A 17,551-nucleotide genomic window follows, 5' to 3' on the forward strand; every position below is an offset into this window, starting at 1 on the left:
TAGCGCGCGATTATTACTTCACCCGTGAGTTGCCATTGGACCGTGGGCAGGCAAATTTGTTGTTGCGCACAGCCGCCCCCCTCCTTGGTCGGGTTGATGGTTTTAGCAGTCGGTACTGTCAGGACGCCAAAATGCTCGGGACGCTGGGTATCGGAGGGCATCACCGGTATATAGTGTGGTGCGTCGGTGTAAATTGCAAATAATGTTTTAAACCCCAAAGGTGTTCTAAAATTATTTATTATAAATTGTTGCAGTTTATTTATATTTGGGGTATTTATTTATTTATTTGTTGTTTGTTAAATTATTTGGTCCCTTGGTTTTTTTTTGGGAAGTACGAATATCGGGTTTTGTGAAAATGTTTTAAAAGGGAAACTTTTCCAACGGAGTGAATAGTGAGGGTTTTGAGAGAAATTATTATCTCAAATGTTTATTTATTTATTTATTTATTTATTCGGTATTGATTAATTAAATCATTTTATTTGATATATTATTAATATTAAAGGTGTACAGTAGATAGGGTCACTCACTGAGATGATTAGCATCTCACACTCTTAAATTCCGTTCCCCTAGGTCCAGGTTGGAGACGTTGATTGTCCGAGACGAGCCCAACGTCTCAGTTCGTTGCCGAAGGTTCAAGAAGTTTTTCTTCCCTTTTTCCTCTCGACCTTGTATTGCTTCTTTATCTGTCATTTTATAAATTTCACATGTATCTGTTTAATGCTCTGTATACTGTATTGGATGTGTAGTTGTTCTTTACACACTGGGTTGCTGCTGTTGTTATTTGAAGTGCTGAAATTTGTGGAATCAATCTGTAGTAACGTGGGAGGAATAAGGGGATGATTTATAGAAGTATGTTTTCAGTGCAGGTAATTTGTGGTAAGTCCATCCCTTAGGGGAGGCTCTGTCGGATTTTCCATTGGAGGGTCCGGTAGGGTTTCCCTGGGATCAGGGCTTGTCTAGGGTTCTGGGGAATGAATTCTGGACGGGTCCTGACATTCTTTGCATGTGAACAAACCTTTGGGCATGTTCTCTTGCTATAGCCCATGGCTTTGCAAACCCCACACTTTAGAACATATGATCTTTTATGTGAGCTAGCTCATCGGACTCCCTTCTCCTTGTAAGTTTGGGTCTGCCAGGCTTTCTTTTGTTTGCAGGGGGATGGACTTTGTCACCCTCCATTTATGGCCAGGATGATTCATCAGGTATTGGATGAATCGATGAATCTTCCCTGCATAGATCAACATATATGCTTCCTTTGACAAGCAACTGGCCACATATGGAATAGGGCTGACCCCCAAATGAGTGATACATGCCATGGCATGTTTGCAAGGACTTCCATATATCTGTCAGACTCCATAGTCACATGTGGCCTTGTTGAAATCCACCAAAACTATCACAGGTTGCAAGAATAGATAAATAATTAGAAAATGAAAGAAAAATTTACATAATTTAAAAATATATATATATAATTAATACCTGTAACAGATTCATGCAAAACCTCAAACTTTGAATTTTCAGCATGAATAACCTGAATGTGGCTCCCTTCCCTTTGGAATTTGTTGACCTTAGCTTGAACTGATGGAGGAAGATCTGTCAGCCAGTCCTTAGCTTTTTGTTCCCTTTTGCTAAACTTTTTCATTACTTTTCTCCTCAAGCTTTCAACCAATTGCAGAATCGGTTTGTTCCTAATACGATCAATCTGACTATTAAACGATTCTGTAAGGTTGTTAGTTGCATGATCCATTTTAACATCAGTCTCAAATGCAGGATTGCTCCAACTATCCACCGGAATGTCTTTCAACCAAGTATATGCACCCAAATCAACCGCCTTGATACCCTCCATTGCAATACTAAAATCCTTAATATTTGTTGACCTAGATGCTGCCCAAAACAAGTTCCTGACCTTAAGACCAGGAAAATGAGACTTAAAGTTGGCAAAGATATACTTTGCACAAGATCGATTGAAGGCATTTGGGAAAACCTCATTAATTGCCTTCAACAAACCCTTCTGTCTATCAGATATGAAACAAATCCTTCTTATTTCATGGACTCCTATGTACTCACTTATCAAATTGAGAAACCAAATCCAGTTGTCATAGTTTTCCTCTTCACACACAGAGAAAGCCAATGGGAAAATGCTGTTATTTGGATCCACACCTACTGCAACCAACAACACTCCACCAAATTGCCCCTTGAGATGGCAACCATCTACCCCAATAAATGGCCTACAGCCCTTTAAAAAGCCATCCTTTTGTGCTGGAAAACTCAAAAAGAATCGTTGAAAAACAGGGTTCTCAAATATGTAATTCCTATGGCACTTGACTTGTACCATAGTATCTGGGTTCTTGCACAATAAAATATTTCCATAATCATGGAGCTTAGAGTAACTTGCTCCATGATCCCCACTTAACTTTTCTAATAACCTGTTTTTTGTTGTATACAGCTTAGCATTTGAAACATGAACTCCAATCATCACTCTAACTTCCTTTTTCAGGTCTTTAATTTTCATACCAGGATTGCATCTAACTTTATCCTCTATTTTTCTAGAAAGCCACTCACAAGTGACTATGGGATTCTTAGACAGCATTGTACAAGAATGATCATCCCGAAGTGTTTTTATTTGGAATGTAATATTATCAGCCATGAAGGATGCATGAACCCTCCAACCACAACCCGTAGTTGCACACTCTCAAGTAACCCTATTCTTCTCATTTTTCACTCTATAAATATTAAACCCCTCATGTATGCTATACTCAGTAAGGACCTTTCTAAACTCAGCAGCACACTCAAAAGTTTGTCCTATTTGCAAATGATGTTTTCCATCTGGTAAAGGCTTATACAGGTTCCTCTTCATCAACCTAGATAGCTTTGCAACTCTACTTTCATCCTCTTTATCACTACCAAATTGACCATTCTCATTGTTTGAATCTTCCCCTTGCCACTCACTATCATCCTTATCACTTATTTCCACTTCATCACTATCAAATTCAGGTTTTCTTTTTGTTTGAGGTTGGGACTGAGGTTCTGTTTGTGGGGGAGGAGTAGAAACTTGACTGACAGGGGAGTCTGGTTGAGGTTGATGTTTAGGTTCAGGTTCAGGTGGGTCTGATTCTACAGGGTCCATAACCTCAGGTTCCATCTCATCCATGGGTAACATATTGCAATGGAAGTGGATAATACTAATATTGTGTTCACTAAATTCTTGGAACAGTTCTAGCAAATCCTGATCATTATTTACATGGAACTAAGCCCCTCTTGTCCAGGGTAACTTAACCTTAGCACTCATTAAGGGCTTTTCTCCTAAAATCAACCTCTCATTACATGTAATGAACTTTACATTGTCATACAGACACACAAAACTAAATCGGTCCTCATCTACCTCAAAAGACTCAAACTGTTGCCCAAAACAATGAATAACTATTTCAAAAATCATGACTCTATCAAATCAAATAAAGACAAACAATCCAGTTTTAGTTCCAGCAATCATATACACAACAACAATTATTCAAACACAAACACAAAAATGCTTGAAAAAACAAATTAAAAAGACTCTCAAACCAAAAAAAGAAAAAAAGAAAAAGAAAAGTACCTGAGAAGTGAGAAAAAAAGGAGATCAAAGATGAAACGGTAGGATTAAAAGGTGTCCAAATAAAGAGAATACAATGGCTTGCAAACAAAATCCACCCCTTCTTAGTATCAATGTCTTCATAGTACAACAACTAACTGAGTACTGAACGCTTTGTTTAGCTTAAATGCCAAACATTTTCCTAAATATCTTTAAACCCATGATCAAATCCCCATAACCCATATAAGTAACAAAACCCACACATATAGAAACAAGAAATTCTTATAGAAGAAAAACAGGTCAAATGCAACCACAAAAGATTAAGGACAAAAACAAAACCCCAGAAAAATAATGATGCAGTAAGCAGGAAGTTTCAAATGACAGAGATGATCAAAAACCCACTTCTAAGAAAACAAAATAAAAACCTCGGAGATCAAAACTCCTGAGAGAGAGAAAGAGAGAAAACGAAAGATATTAAAATGCAGCAGAAAACAGAGAATAAAAATGGCATTTGGCACATTTAATGGTTTTTGGGTTATTTATTGATTCTAAATTTGGCACATTTCCGAAAAAGTTTATATTGAAACTAAATTGAAAGAGCTGATTGCCTCACACATATCACAGAAATGAGAAGGCATAGTAACGTGCCAAAAGTCTCATTGTTACGTATAATCGGAAAATACCATACCATCTTTCAACACAAATGGCAAAACTTAGTACTCACTTTCCTTTCTTTTGCATTTTAATGGAAAAAAAAAATTAAAAAAACTCACAATTTAGTACAAACCCATAAAAGAAAAGATCATGATACATCCAGTTTCAAAAGGGTTTTCAATCAATCAGACCCTCTTTCAACTTAGTAAAGTTTTCTTTCCTTTTATTTTTATTTTTAAATTGAGCGTAAACAGCAAACATATACCTAATCCATTATCTTCTTCTGCTTCTTTCTCTCTCTCTTTCTCTGTGATTATTATCCTTCAGTTCCAATTTTTTGCTTTGTAGATGGGTAAAGAAAATCAAAATATGACAAAGACAAAGAAATGGATTATAGAGAGAGAGAGTGAGAAATGGAGAGAGAAGCAGAGGAAGAGAAGAGAAGAGAACAAAACCTGGACTCCAAGAACTGAGATTTGCTCGAGATTCGTCCGTCGAAGAAATGAGACCCCTGTCAGGCATGAAGGTGAAAACCCCTGTCGTGTATGAAGGTGAATCTGGCTCGGTGGAGGTGAAACCTAAAAACAATGGAAAAAATCTTTTTTATGTTTTTTTTTTTTTTTAAATTTGTTTTTTAGAATAGCTGTTAAATGACTATTATACCCCTCCTCCGTTAATTTTAACGTCAATGTGATAATCTCAGGGATTGATTTGTAATTATCACATACATCAAGATATTTTTTGTAATTAAAAAAAACCAGAGGGGATTGCAGTGTAATTAACCTATATGAATATGGCACTGCATGGATGAACTGGAATGCAAAATTTATAAAAAGAAAACAAATCATTTAGTTTATCGCCTTTATAAAATGAATTTATATAGCCTAGACACAGAATCTTCCTAGATTAGTTGTATAACGAAGGAACATAACATGTAAACAGAAATAAAAACCTTGGTCCCTGGCTAGCACTGGTTCCTGGATGTTAAAGACTTGGCTTTCAAGAAACTTCCTATTTGACAAAAGTTATGCATCATAGTGCTAAAATCTGATTCCAAAGTTATTCATTGAGATCAATAATGTTAGATTTATTAAATGATGTGAAAGATGATATGGGAGCTTTTAATTAATTTATTTTTTTAATTTATTCATTTAAAGATTTACTCTTCTATATTTAAGTTGTATGAATATGTTAATTAATAATATTTTAACATAGGTTGTATGAATATGTTAACTAATGATATTTTAACATATATTATTTGTTAACAAAATTTAAAGAAGGTAGAGGATGAAAACGAACTGAGTAAATCTAAATTAGCCCATGAAATTCTAGAATCAATAATGATGTGTTGGTTGACCATGGAAAGAAGCAGCAAGAATGAGTACGGTTTCAAACCGATGTGTTTGAAATGAGATGAATGGAGTGTTGAAATTGCATAAGGCACCAACTCTCGATGAGTTTCATTAATTGGTGACAGATTGATTCTCAAGCATCTCATCACATAAATACTTGGCTGGATTTTGCTGCCAAAAAAATGTCAAAAACCTCACTTTGATTCTTAATCCTATTATTCGTTTCGACACTATTTTTATCGCTGATAATTTTCATTGCCTCAGGGATTTATTTATCAACGGCTTATATATCATTGAAAATGCTATTCATCGTTTATTCTCTAACTGTCCTTTTCTTGAACGTTTTTCTCTTGAACGAGCTTGTAAACTGGATAAGTTGGAAATTGTTTATGCTCCTCCCAATCTCAAACATTTGAATTCTCCTCCGCAAACAAGAAATGTTCTTGACACAACGGAATTAAAAGGTGTATGTCCTTTGGAAACCGTCACCATATCTGCTCCAAATCTCTCCCACCTATATTTTATAGTCCATAAGCACTTCAAATTTGACCCATCAAATCAAAAGACTTGCTATGCACATTGTGGTAGGTCACTGTTTTTGTTGTTGTTGGATTTTTTTTTAATTTTTAATTTTTTGGTTTGGTTGGAATATATATATATATATATATAAGTTCATGTTTTTTCGTTTAATTTGGTTGATTAGGTTTCCAAGAACTTTATATCGGATGGATCTCTTCAATTTTCTCAATTTATTAAGGTTGAGCATTTGGAATTGATTGTGTTTTGGAACCAACAAATACCAATTCACGTTTTGCCGGATTTTCTAAAGGGAGCTCCTCTCTTGAATACTTTGTCAATCCAGGTCATCAGTGCCAATCTACTAATATTTATTTATTTCTTGATTTGCAAAGGCCTCTTTGGCTTTGTCTTTTTGTTTTATATTTTCAAAACATTGTTTCCAAACAGGCCCTAATCTTTGTTTATGTGAATTTATATTCTTTATAAAACAAATAAAATAAAAACTAGTGAATTTTATCTTATACTGTTATCATGAGAAAAAATGTGAGTGGAATGACAATCTGTTATGTTTATGGCAGTTCTGCAAACTACCACATCCCGCTAAAGTTAATGGCTTAAAAGGTAGTAATTGTATATTTTTATGATATGATATTCTTTCCTCTATTAAAAAATGTAAACGCGATATTATTTATGTGAATATGATTTTTATTTTTACAGTGGTTGGATAATCATATCGCTGTGAAAGTGGAGGTGAATAATTCATTTCAATACCTTAAGGTAGTGAAGTTGGAAGATTTTGCCCGGTCATGCCAAGATGAAATCGAGTTTGTGTTGCATTTACTCAATACTGTGGCAGCGGAGAAAGTAATCATCCAGTTTTATGTCTTGGAGTGTTTGGAGAAACAAAAGAGAATGGCAGGACTTAAAATAATTTAAAATTAATGAGAAAAACATTTAAGTGTGAATCACTCACCAAGGATTTGTAGTACCACATCATCCCCCTTCAAGCTAGTGCAAGTTTTTATAGGAAAAAAAAAAGAAAAAAAAAAGAAACTAGTGCTAGTTGAGAAGGAGAATATTGGTGCTTTTTGGTAAGAGTTTCTATTCGACCATAAAAGATCTTGCTCTTGTTCAGAGCTCCACATGTTTCAGTGAAGAATAATTTTCTCCAAAGTGTGATATAGCAGGGCAGCGTATATAAAGTAATTACCAATCTTCAATATGATTCATGATTGAGGTAAACAGTGTCTAACAAATTATGTTGTATAAAAGATCACCTATTAAACACACAAATTTTTTTACCAAGAAACTATTTGCAGTCAGACTTTCCACAACTTCTTTCCCAGCCAAAAAAAAAAAAAAAAACTGACCGAGAGGACCATGGGGCACTATTCCAATACCAAGTTCCCTATTTCATGCATCAATGTTACAAAATATCATCCCAAACAAAATAATCAACATAAGCTATAATTACTGCCACCAACAAGGTATAATATTTGCTTCTACTAGTTTTCTGCTTTCCTTTTTCTTCCTTAAATTACCAACCGAAAGGCAAATCAAATCTAAATTTAAAGCCTGCAAAATATCTAACTAATGAATGCAGATTGTTTCAAAAGCTAGTCAAATTTATACATTTACAAAGACTAAAAACATATAATTTTTCCTAATCCTTTGACTTCAAATAGCAAGAGAAGCAATGGGGATAGCCATTTTCCATAACAATAATTGGGATTGTGAACAAAACCCGCGAACTGGAATTTATCTCTTCCTCAATATCACCGAGTCCTGTTGTAACAGTGCCTAGGTAGCTGCATATGGAGTTGTTGTCAGCTGACCAAGTCATTAGAATATTTGTTATGCAGTTAGCTGACCAAGTCTTTAGGATATTTGTTATTATTTATGCTGTTATGCTGTTTTACTTGTTAATAGCTAGAAATTAGGAAGCTGTTAGTCATGCCTTGTGTTTAGGAAATATATTTGTTTTTCTGTTAAATGTTAGCTCTATATAAAGAGTAGTGCAGTAAATAAAAAATATATTCTGGTCTTCAATATTTTATCTAGTGTCTTATAACTACAAATTGGTATCAGAGCTATTTTTCTTGAGGGATCTGTGAGCTAAGCCATCTCTTGAGGGATCTGTGAGTTGAGTGAATCTAAACACAAACCCAGAAACACAAACCAAAACCAGTAACTTAAAAGACCAGAAACACAAAAACCTTTAGAAATGGAAGCTGAAACAACATTTTCTCATATTGCTCCACCAATTTTTGATGGTGATAACTATCAGGCTTGGGCTATTAAAATGATGGTCCATCTTGAGGCATTAGATCTTTGGGAGGCTGTAGAGGAGGACTATGATGTTCTACCATTGCCAGAAAATCCAACGATAGTACAACTAAAGACTCACAAAGAGAGGAAGACAAAGAAGTCCAAAGCTAAAGCATGTCTATTCTCTGCTGTTTCAAGCACCATATATTCAAGAATCATGAATCTACAGACAGCAAAGGCTATTTGGGATTATCTCAGAAGCGAATACCAAGGCAATGAAAGAACCAAAAACATGAAAGTGCTTAACTTGATCAGGGAGTTTGAAATGCTGAAAATGAAGGAGACAGAAACCATCAAAGACTACTCTGACAAGTTGCTGGGCATAGTAAACAAGGTGAGGTTGCTGGGTAAGGATTTTTCTGATGAACGAATTGTACAAAAAATTCTTGTGACTTTGCCTGAAAAGTACGAATCTAGAATTTCTTCATTAGAAGAATCTAAGGATTTGTCAAGTATATCCTTGGCAGAATTAGTAAATGCATTGCAGGCCCAAGAGCAAAGGCGAATGATGAGAAAAGAAGAATCTGTAAAGGGTGCTTTTCAAGCAAAGGCACAAAATTCAGGAGGAGGCAAAGACAAGAAGGACAGCAAAAAGAAGTACAGCAAGAAAACTGAATACAATGACAAAAAGGATGAGGTAACATATCCACCTTGCCCATACTGTAAAAAAACTAACCACCCACAAAGGAAGTGTTGGTGGAGACCAGATGTCAAGTGCAGGAAATGTGGTCAGATTGGGCACATGGAGAGAATCTGTAAGTCACAACAACATGAAGGAAAAGCAAATACTGCTATTGAGCAACATCAAGAGGAGCAGCTATTTGTTGCAACTTGTTTTGCAGCAAGCAACAGTTCTAGTGATTCTTGGCTGATTGATAGTGGTTGCACACATCACATGACTAATGATCTAGAGCTTTTCAAAGAACTCAACAAAACTGAAATTTCCAAAGTAAAAATTGGAAATGGGGAATACATCTCAGTCAAAGGCAAAGGAACTATAGCTTTAGAAAGCTTATCAGGTTTGAAGTATATTACTGACGTTTTATATGTGCCTGATATTGACCAAAACCTACTTAGTGTTGGACAGCTGATTGAGAAGGGCTTCAAAGTTATATTTGAAGACAAATGGTGCAGGATTAAAGATGCAGAAGGAAGAGATGCTTTTAAGGTGAAAATGAGAGCAAAAAGCTTTGCTCTAAATCTGATGGAGGGGGAGCAGATAGCATTTCCTAGCAGTGCAAGCAATGCGGAATTGTGGCACAAAAGGCTTGGGCATTTTCATCATGCTGGACTTCTATACATGCAGAATCACAAAATGGTAAAAGGAGTACCATTACTGGAAGACAAACTTTCTGATTGTGTGGCTTGCCAATATGGAAAGCAAGTTAGAAGATCCTTTCCTCAAACTGCATGGAGAGCAACACGCAAACTTCAACTGGTACATACAGATGTTGGAGGACCTCTAAAAACATCTTCCTTAAATGGCAGTAAATATTATATTGTATTTATTGATGATTGCACCAGATTTTGTTGGATTTATTTTCTTAAATTTAAATCTGAAGTTGCTAATGTTTTTCGGAAATATAAAACTTGGGTGGAGAATCAAAGTGGTTACAGGATGCAAACAATCAGATCAGACAATGGAAAGGAATACACTTGTGATAGTTTCAAAAATTTATGTGATGAAGCTGGCATTGAGCACCAGTTTACAGCACCGTATACTCCGCAGCAGAACGGTGTAAGTGAAAGAAAAAATAGAAGTATTATGGAAATGACAAGGTGTTTGCTGCATGAAAAGGAATTGCCAAAGAACCTGTGGGCGGAGGCTGCAAATACTGCAGTTTATCTGTTGAATCGATTGCCAACCAGAGTTCTACAGAAAAGAACTCCATTTGAAGCTTGGTTTGGTTACAAACCAGACCTGCAATATTTAAGAACTTTTGGTTGTCTTTGTTTTGCTCATGTGCCACAGGTGAAAAGAGAGAAACTCGATAAAAAGGCGGAACCGGGAGTTTTTATTGGATATAGTAAAGCATCCAAGGCTTACAGAATTTTCCAACCACAAAGTGGAAAAATTCTTGTAAGTAGAGATGTCACATTCATGGAAGATAGACAATGGAACTGGGAGGAGTCAGTAAAGGAGCAGCGGTCTGAAATTCAACAAAATATGGATGATAACATAGATGATGAACCAATTAGAGGTACAAGGTTATTATCTGATATTTATGAAAGATGTAATATTGCTGTGTTTGAGCCTACAGAGTTTAAAGAAGCTGAAAAGGATGTCAAGTGGATCGAAGCAATGGAAGAAGAGCTTAAGATGATTGAGAAGAATGACACATGGAAGTTGGTGAATAGACCTCAACATAGAAAGGTCATTGGAGTCAAATGGGTTTACAGAACCAAATTTAATGCAGATGGTTCTGTAAATAAACACAAAGCCAGATTAGTTGTGAAAGGGTATAGTCAAGTGTTTGGAGTAGATTTTTCAGAAACCTTTGCTCCAGTAGCACGCTTGGATACAATCAGAATGTTACTTGCTTTGGCTGCACAAAAGGGATGGAAGATTTACCAGTTGGATGTTAAATCTGCTTTTTTAAATGGTTATCTTCAAGATGAAATTTATGTAGAGCAGCCTGAAGGATTTCAAGTCAAGGGACAGGAGGAGAAGGTCTACTTATTGAAGAAGGCATTATACGGTCTTAAACAGGCTCCTAGGGCCTGGTACAGCAGGATCGATGAATATCTTCAAAGCCTTGGTTTTGTTAAAAGTCCAAGTGAAGCTACGTTATATATAAAAAAAAACAGATGCTAACTTAATTATAGTTTTTGTTTATGTTGATGATCTTCTTGTAACAGGAAGCAATGAGATGCTGGTGAAAGAATTTAAAGCCAAAATGCTTGAAGCATTTGAGATGACAGACCTTGGCTTAATGTCCTATTTTCTAGGAATGGAGGTGAAGCAAGACCATCATGGAGTCTTCATAAGCCAAAAGAAGTATGCAAAGGAAATACTCAAGAAATTCCATATGGAAGATTGCAAAAGCACTAGCACACCCATGAATCAAAAGGAGAAATTTAGCAAAGAGGATGGAGCTGAAAAAGTTGATGAACGCTTATACATGAGTCTGATTGGTTGCTTGATGTATCTTACAGCTACCAGACCAGACATAATGTTTGCAGTAAGTTTACTCTCGAGATTTATGCATTGTGCTAGTGAAATGCATTTTCAGGCTGCCAAACGAATTGTAAGATATATCAAGGGCACAACAAATTATGGAATTAAATATTCTAGCTGTCACTCTTTTAAGCTTCATGGTTATTCTGATAGTGACTGGGCAGGTTTTATAGATGACATGAGAAGCACAACAGGTTTTTGTTTCAATTTTGGATTAGGAATTTTTTCATGGAGCTCAAAAAAGCAAGATGTGATAGCTCAAAGTACAGCGGAGGCAGAGTATGTTGCAGCAAACGCTACAGTGAATCAAGCAATTTGGATCAGGAAAATACTAGCAGATTTACACATGAACCAAACTGAGCCAACAGAAATTTATGTAGATAACCAAGCTGCCATTGCAATTTCAAATGATCCTATTTTTCATGGAAGGACAAAGCATTTCAAGATCAAGCTATATCATTTGAGAGAAGAACAGAAGGCTGGTGAAGTTAAACAGGTTTATTGTAAGACTGAGAACCAAATTGCAGATGTGCTTACCAAGGCTCTTCCAAACGCAAGATTCGAAGTTCTGAGAAACAAACTAAGTCTATGCAGCTATTAGGCAAGGAGGAGAAATTGTTGTAACAGTGCCTAGGTAGCTGCATATGGAGTTGTTGTCAGCTGACCAAGTCATTAGAATATTTGTTATGCAGTTAGCTGACCAAGTCTTTAGGATATTTGTTATTATTTATGCTGTTATGCTGTTTTACTTGTTAATAGCTAGAAATTAGGAAGCTGTTAGTCATGCCTTGTGTTTAGGAAATATTTTTGTTTTTCTGTTAAATGTTAGCTCTATATAAAGAGTAGTGCAGTAAATAAAAAATATATTCTGGTCTTCAATATTTTATCTGGTGTCTTATAACTACAAGTCCAAAGGGACCACTCAATATTAATTTGTAGTGCTTTAATAGGATGAACTACATGTGCCCTCTTTATTGTTTCCACGCTTGCTTCAGATAGCCCAATATACTTCTAGCTTTCCCTCTTCCACGAACTTCTTGAGCTCACCAATCTATCATCCAAAATTAAGCACAAATCTAATCATTTCTCATAGGTTGGGGGTTCCAACATTACTATTAAGGGTTCAACAATTTCTAAAGGCTGTGTGTGATTAATATCACCACACAATACATATAAAAAATTTGCAGGCTTCAAGTTGAAAAAGAAATCGAATCACTCACAGTTTCCTCTATAGGGACTGAAGTGTCAATCTGGTGCTGATGACAGAGATCAATGCAGTCCATACCAAAAACGCCTATAAAAATATAATAATAACAGAAAGTTACCTTTTTATAGTTAACACTATAAATAGATGTGTCAGCTCCTTAACACCAAAGACCAAATGGTAAAAGAAACAAAATGCTATTTAAATAGCAGGGATTTTCCTCATATCTAAGTATATCGGTTTTTTTTCGTACAACGAAAGAACAAAAACAAAAACCATGTTAGGAACACAATCAATATATCCCTTGATAAAGTCACAGGTGGAGACACAAACCTTTCCAACAAGAAGTTTATTAGAATGAGCTCATCAGCCGTGTCAAAGAAAGTGGTTCCCTTATTGAATGCCTCTTTTATTATCAAAAATCCCATCCTCCTCAGACACAGGGGAGTTATAGACTCCAGTCAGACCCATACATCCAGACCAAATCCAAGCTTTGACACCTGGAAAGTGAGAAAAATCGAAAATCATTGATAAATGAGGAAAAGAAAAAACACAAGCACACTGACACAATGAAATGAAATTGATATGGGTATACAGGAAATTAAAATGGGATTTTCTTCAGAAAGAAATTAAAGATGGGATTTTTACCTCAAGTCCTTGATGGCCCTGTTTAACCTTTGGAACTTGGACTCTGTGATTATCAGCCATGTTTAAGCAAAATTTTAGCTCTTTGAAGGTCTCAGTATTTGAGGCTTTGAGTGTTTTGAGGTTGGTAGATAAATTATCCAATCCAATAGTCCCTGCTGTTGAAAATGGGTAGTTGGGTTGGTAAAAGCTCACAAATTCATGAATAAAAGAGGGATTAAAAATGAAAGAATGCACCAGCCGGGAATCGAACCCGGGTCTGTACCGTGGCAGGGTACTATTCTACCACTAGACCACTGGTGCTTGGATGATCAGCCCATGCCTGGCATCTAGTTTTAACACAGAATCGATTTACATTTCAACTTCGTGGAAGGCAACCATGTCAATCTCAGGGCCATAGAGTTTTCACAGTCTCTAATCCAAATTTTCATATATAATTTTTAAATGCTCTTCTTCATATCATGTCTCTCTATTGAGCCTCTTCTTAAAAAAGAACATTCTCTTTCAATGAGGGCTTGACATTTTATATGTAAAAAACTTATGAACTAAATGTTTACTTTTGCATTCAACATAATGAAAGGCAACCATGTTAATCTCATGGCCACAGAGTTTTCACAAATCCTCTAATCCAAAACTTCATTAATAATTTTAAAATAGTCTTCCTCATGTCAAGCCTCTCCTTAAGAAAAGAACATCCTCTTTCATAGGATAACATGTCTAGGCACAGGATCTTTCAATGTTGGTCGTATTGTGAAATTGGAAATTACAACCAAGGTATTATATGAGACGTGTTACAGAAATAAAGCCACGGTCCCTCACTATGACCGGCTCAAGGATGTTGAAGACTTGGCTTCCAAGAAATTTCCTATTGGAAAAGGTTTTGCATCAAAATGCTAAAAACTCATTCCAAAGTTGTTTCCGGATAGTGAAAATATTTCATTTCCTAAAGATAAAAAGAAAATTATTGTATATACAACTGGACATTAAAATTTACAATATGATCTTTACAATGATGGCATGCTTGTTAAGTATAAGTTTTACAACAAAATCCAAGAACATTGTATTGACAATTGACAATATAGTGTTGTCCAAAGGGCTTCACATAAATAGAGTGCAATGTATATTTATTGCATCCAAAACAATGCTACAGTAGAAGAAAAACGTCAGCTTATCTATATTTACAATAAATCATTTTTTTGTCTAAACAGAAAATACTTTTCGACTCTTCTTTAGTAGCTCTGATGAGTGCTCTTTTTGACAATTTGCTTCAGTTCGTCACTTGGCGTCGAGTTCCTATGAGAAATAAAAAAGGGGAACAAATCATATTGCAGAACACGGAATCTTAAGATGGTGTTTTGCCATCTTTTGGTGGTGTATTTGCAAATTTCCATGAGCAGCGAAGATAATAATCAGTTCTTCTATCCCCTGCGACCTCTTTGATGGATATCAGATCAGATACCTCCTTAATATCTTCTTCGCTGAGCGTCACTCCTAATGAACCAATATTACTATTAAGATTCTCAATCTTAGTTGTCCCTGCAAAATCACAGAGAAAGCCTTTAAAAGGAGCATCGGTTTGACATAAAGTTTCCATTTTAGCCTGAACAGACTCAATTTTTAAGAGCTTCTCATTCTGTTCCACGTTCAAACTGTTTGAACATAATAATATGTAACTATATAAAAATGTTATTTGTCACATAATAATTAAAAATTAAGATGAGAAAGTAAAAGGGTCACATACCAGGAATAGGCACCACATCATCACCTTGATGGAGAACCCATGAAAGCGCAAGTTGTGCAGGGGTGCATCTGTGCTTTTCAGCTAACTTTTCAATACGAGCATACAAGTTCTTGTTTTTCTCCAAGTTTTCTCCTTGAAACCGAGGAAGTGATTCCTGGTATAAACAAAACGAGGTGACCATATTTTTAACAGAAGCTATTTGCAGTAACAAAAAGGAGAAAAAAATTATAAATTTCTTTGACCGAAAAATGCTGCATAACATATAATAATAACTAAAAAAGTTATCTAAGAAAATCAAGCAAAACTTCTGGAATAGATCAATGCCTTACCAGAAAGCTATTTGAAGAAACACTTCCCGTAATTTTCTTACCACCGAAAAATCCCCTCCCAAGAGGGCTGTATGGAACTATACCTATCCCAAGTTCCCTGAAAACATAAACAACTAAAACACATCACTTACATTTCAAACTACATTAAAAGAAAAAAATACCAACATAATGTATATGTTTAGTTTAAGACACATGCACATAGCTTTTCCATAATTAGGACTTAATATGGTTGTCAAAGGTGAAAAATTATCGCATATTTCCATAAAACCATGCATGATAAAAGCATACAAAGAACCAGCCTGCTAGAACATCAAGTTCTTACAAATATATTTGCAAGATCACAATCTTAATCCATCACAATCTTAATCCAACAATTTTAAACTCAACTACTATATAAACTAAACGTATTTTCGACTATATGAAAGATTTACCTGCAGAGTGGAACGATTTCTTCCTCAATTTCGCGAGTCCAAAGTGACCACTCCATTTGTAAAGCAGTGATAGGATGAACAGCATGTGCTCTCCTTAGTGTCTGGACTGGCTTCAGATAACCCAATGTACTTAACTTTTCCCTCTTCCACCAACTTCTTAAGTTCTCCCATCTACCATAATTTTATATAGAAGGGCAATAAAAAATAAATAAAAAAGTGAAAAAAAAAAAAAGAAGAAGCCAACGTCCAAGTCCAAAGACACATGAAAAAAACCAGAGCTAATAAGCTGAAGGTGCATATATTGAAGAAGTAAATGTAATGTAAGACTTACAGTGTGTTCTATTGGGACAGTTGTGTCTATCCTGTGCTGATACTAGAGATCAATATACTCCAAACCGAGACGCTCCAGGCTACCCTCAAAGCAGCGGCGAACATATTCAGGTTTTCCATTTACAACCACTTTATTAGAATCTACCTTCACAATACCAAACTTTGTAGCTATCTGAACCTCATCTCTAGGCAAATGCTTCAGTGCCTGAAATAATAATTCTAAAATTATATATGAACATAACCAAGTGGTCCTGTGAAATTAACATTGTTGACAAAACAAACTTCAAATCAAGAAATTATTTTTTTGACCTTTCCAATCAAAACTTCATTAGCATGATTTTCCCCATAAAAATCTGATGTATCAAAGAAGGTAATTCCTTTGTTGAATGCATACTTGATGATTGATATGCCAACCTCTTCAGGGACTGGAGAGTTGTAGAAACCAGTAAGCCCCAAACACCCGAACCCCAACTTCGAAACCTATAAGAGCATGTAAACCAAGGCTCATAACATTATGGATGAATCATTGATTAAATAGCATTACCTTTAACAAGAAAATATAACCAACCATGTTACAATATTAATTTATATAGATAGATAGATAGATATGATACAAATAGTACATTTTTAGATCCTAATTTGATGCAATTACATGAACAATCCAAGAACTTGAACTGGGTTTAGCAAAAATTTATGTAATATGTCGTTATACTCTAAACTCGAACACAAGGAACTAACTTAGAGAATGTATAGCAGCTACAATTTCTGACAACTTAAACCCAAAAAAAAAAAAAAAAACAAAAAAAAATTCTGAGATTAATTTTCTTGTTAGCAATGAAACGAATTTCTAGAATGAACTTTACCTGGAATCCCTGATTTCCTAGTTTAACTCTTGGAATAACAACTCTTTGATCCTCAGCCATTCTTCTTTCCTTTCTGTTAGTTTTAGCCTTCCTCTGTTCTCTCTGAGAAGTGGGTTCCTGAGAGTTCTTAGTTTTAATTTATTTATTAATTTATTTTTTTTAGTTTGATTTCATAATTGATTATGTCATTTTTTATACGCTTGGACGTCACTATTATGTCAACAATAACCATCGTACATAAACCATTATCTCTGGCAAAATCAAGTCATCGTACGCGCTTCCTGTGGCGCATACAGAATATTGATTATATGAATTTGGGGTGTGAAATTGAAAATAAAATTGGATTATGGCCTTTTTTTTTATAATAAATTGGAGAAAAGGAGAATCATAGCACAAAGTCTAATTTAATCCG

The 17,551-nt window shown here is 35.4% G+C and overlaps 1 protein-coding gene, 1 long non-coding RNA gene, 1 other non-coding gene and 1 pseudogene across 3 annotated transcripts; all 4 read right to left on the reverse strand.

Annotated features, from left to right (window-relative positions):
* Positions 1–457: 457 nt before the first annotated feature.
* LOC107412125 (uncharacterized) lies at positions 458–4,757 on the reverse strand. The gene is made up of 2 exons (XM_060812090.1): positions 1,477–4,757; positions 458–1,390 (listed from the first exon to the last, which is right to left on the reverse strand). Exons 1-2 carry the CDS (start codon positions 2,642–2,644, stop codon positions 1,347–1,349), a joined length of 1,212 nt encoding a protein of 403 aa, XP_060668073.1. The 5' UTR covers positions 2,645–4,757; the 3' UTR covers positions 458–1,346.
* A 7,685-nt stretch (positions 4,758–12,442) lies between these two features.
* LOC132799658 (uncharacterized) lies at positions 12,443–13,610 on the reverse strand. Its single transcript, XR_009634496.1, has 4 exons — positions 13,449–13,610; positions 13,134–13,300; positions 12,817–12,890; positions 12,443–12,647 (listed from the first exon to the last, which is right to left on the reverse strand). It is a non-coding gene; the product is annotated as an uncharacterized LOC132799658 (long non-coding RNA).
* A 67-nt stretch (positions 13,611–13,677) lies between these two features.
* Positions 13,678–13,748, reverse strand: TRNAG-GCC (transfer RNA glycine (anticodon GCC)). The gene has a single exon. It is a non-coding gene; the product is annotated as a tRNA-Gly (tRNA).
* Positions 13,749–14,395: 647 nt separating this feature from the next.
* LOC107412188 (perakine reductase-like) lies at positions 14,396–17,318 on the reverse strand (annotated as a pseudogene).
* Positions 17,319–17,551: the final 233 nt, after the last annotated feature.

This window comes from Ziziphus jujuba, chromosome 10 (genome assembly GCF_031755915.1).
Source record: "Ziziphus jujuba cultivar Dongzao chromosome 10, ASM3175591v1".
Lineage (NCBI taxonomy): Eukaryota > Viridiplantae > Streptophyta > Magnoliopsida > Rosales > Rhamnaceae > Ziziphus > Ziziphus jujuba.

Bases quoted from the DNA above. Each gene is read 5' to 3' on its own strand.
- LOC107412125 (XM_060812090.1), bottom strand. From the start codon at position 2,644: ATGGCTGATAATATTACATTCCAAATAAAAACACTTCGGGATGATCAT. The intron at 1,391-1,476 runs GTATTAATTATA...AACCTGTGATAG, and splicing joins TTTGCATGAATCTGTTACAG to TTTTGGTGGATTTCAACAAG.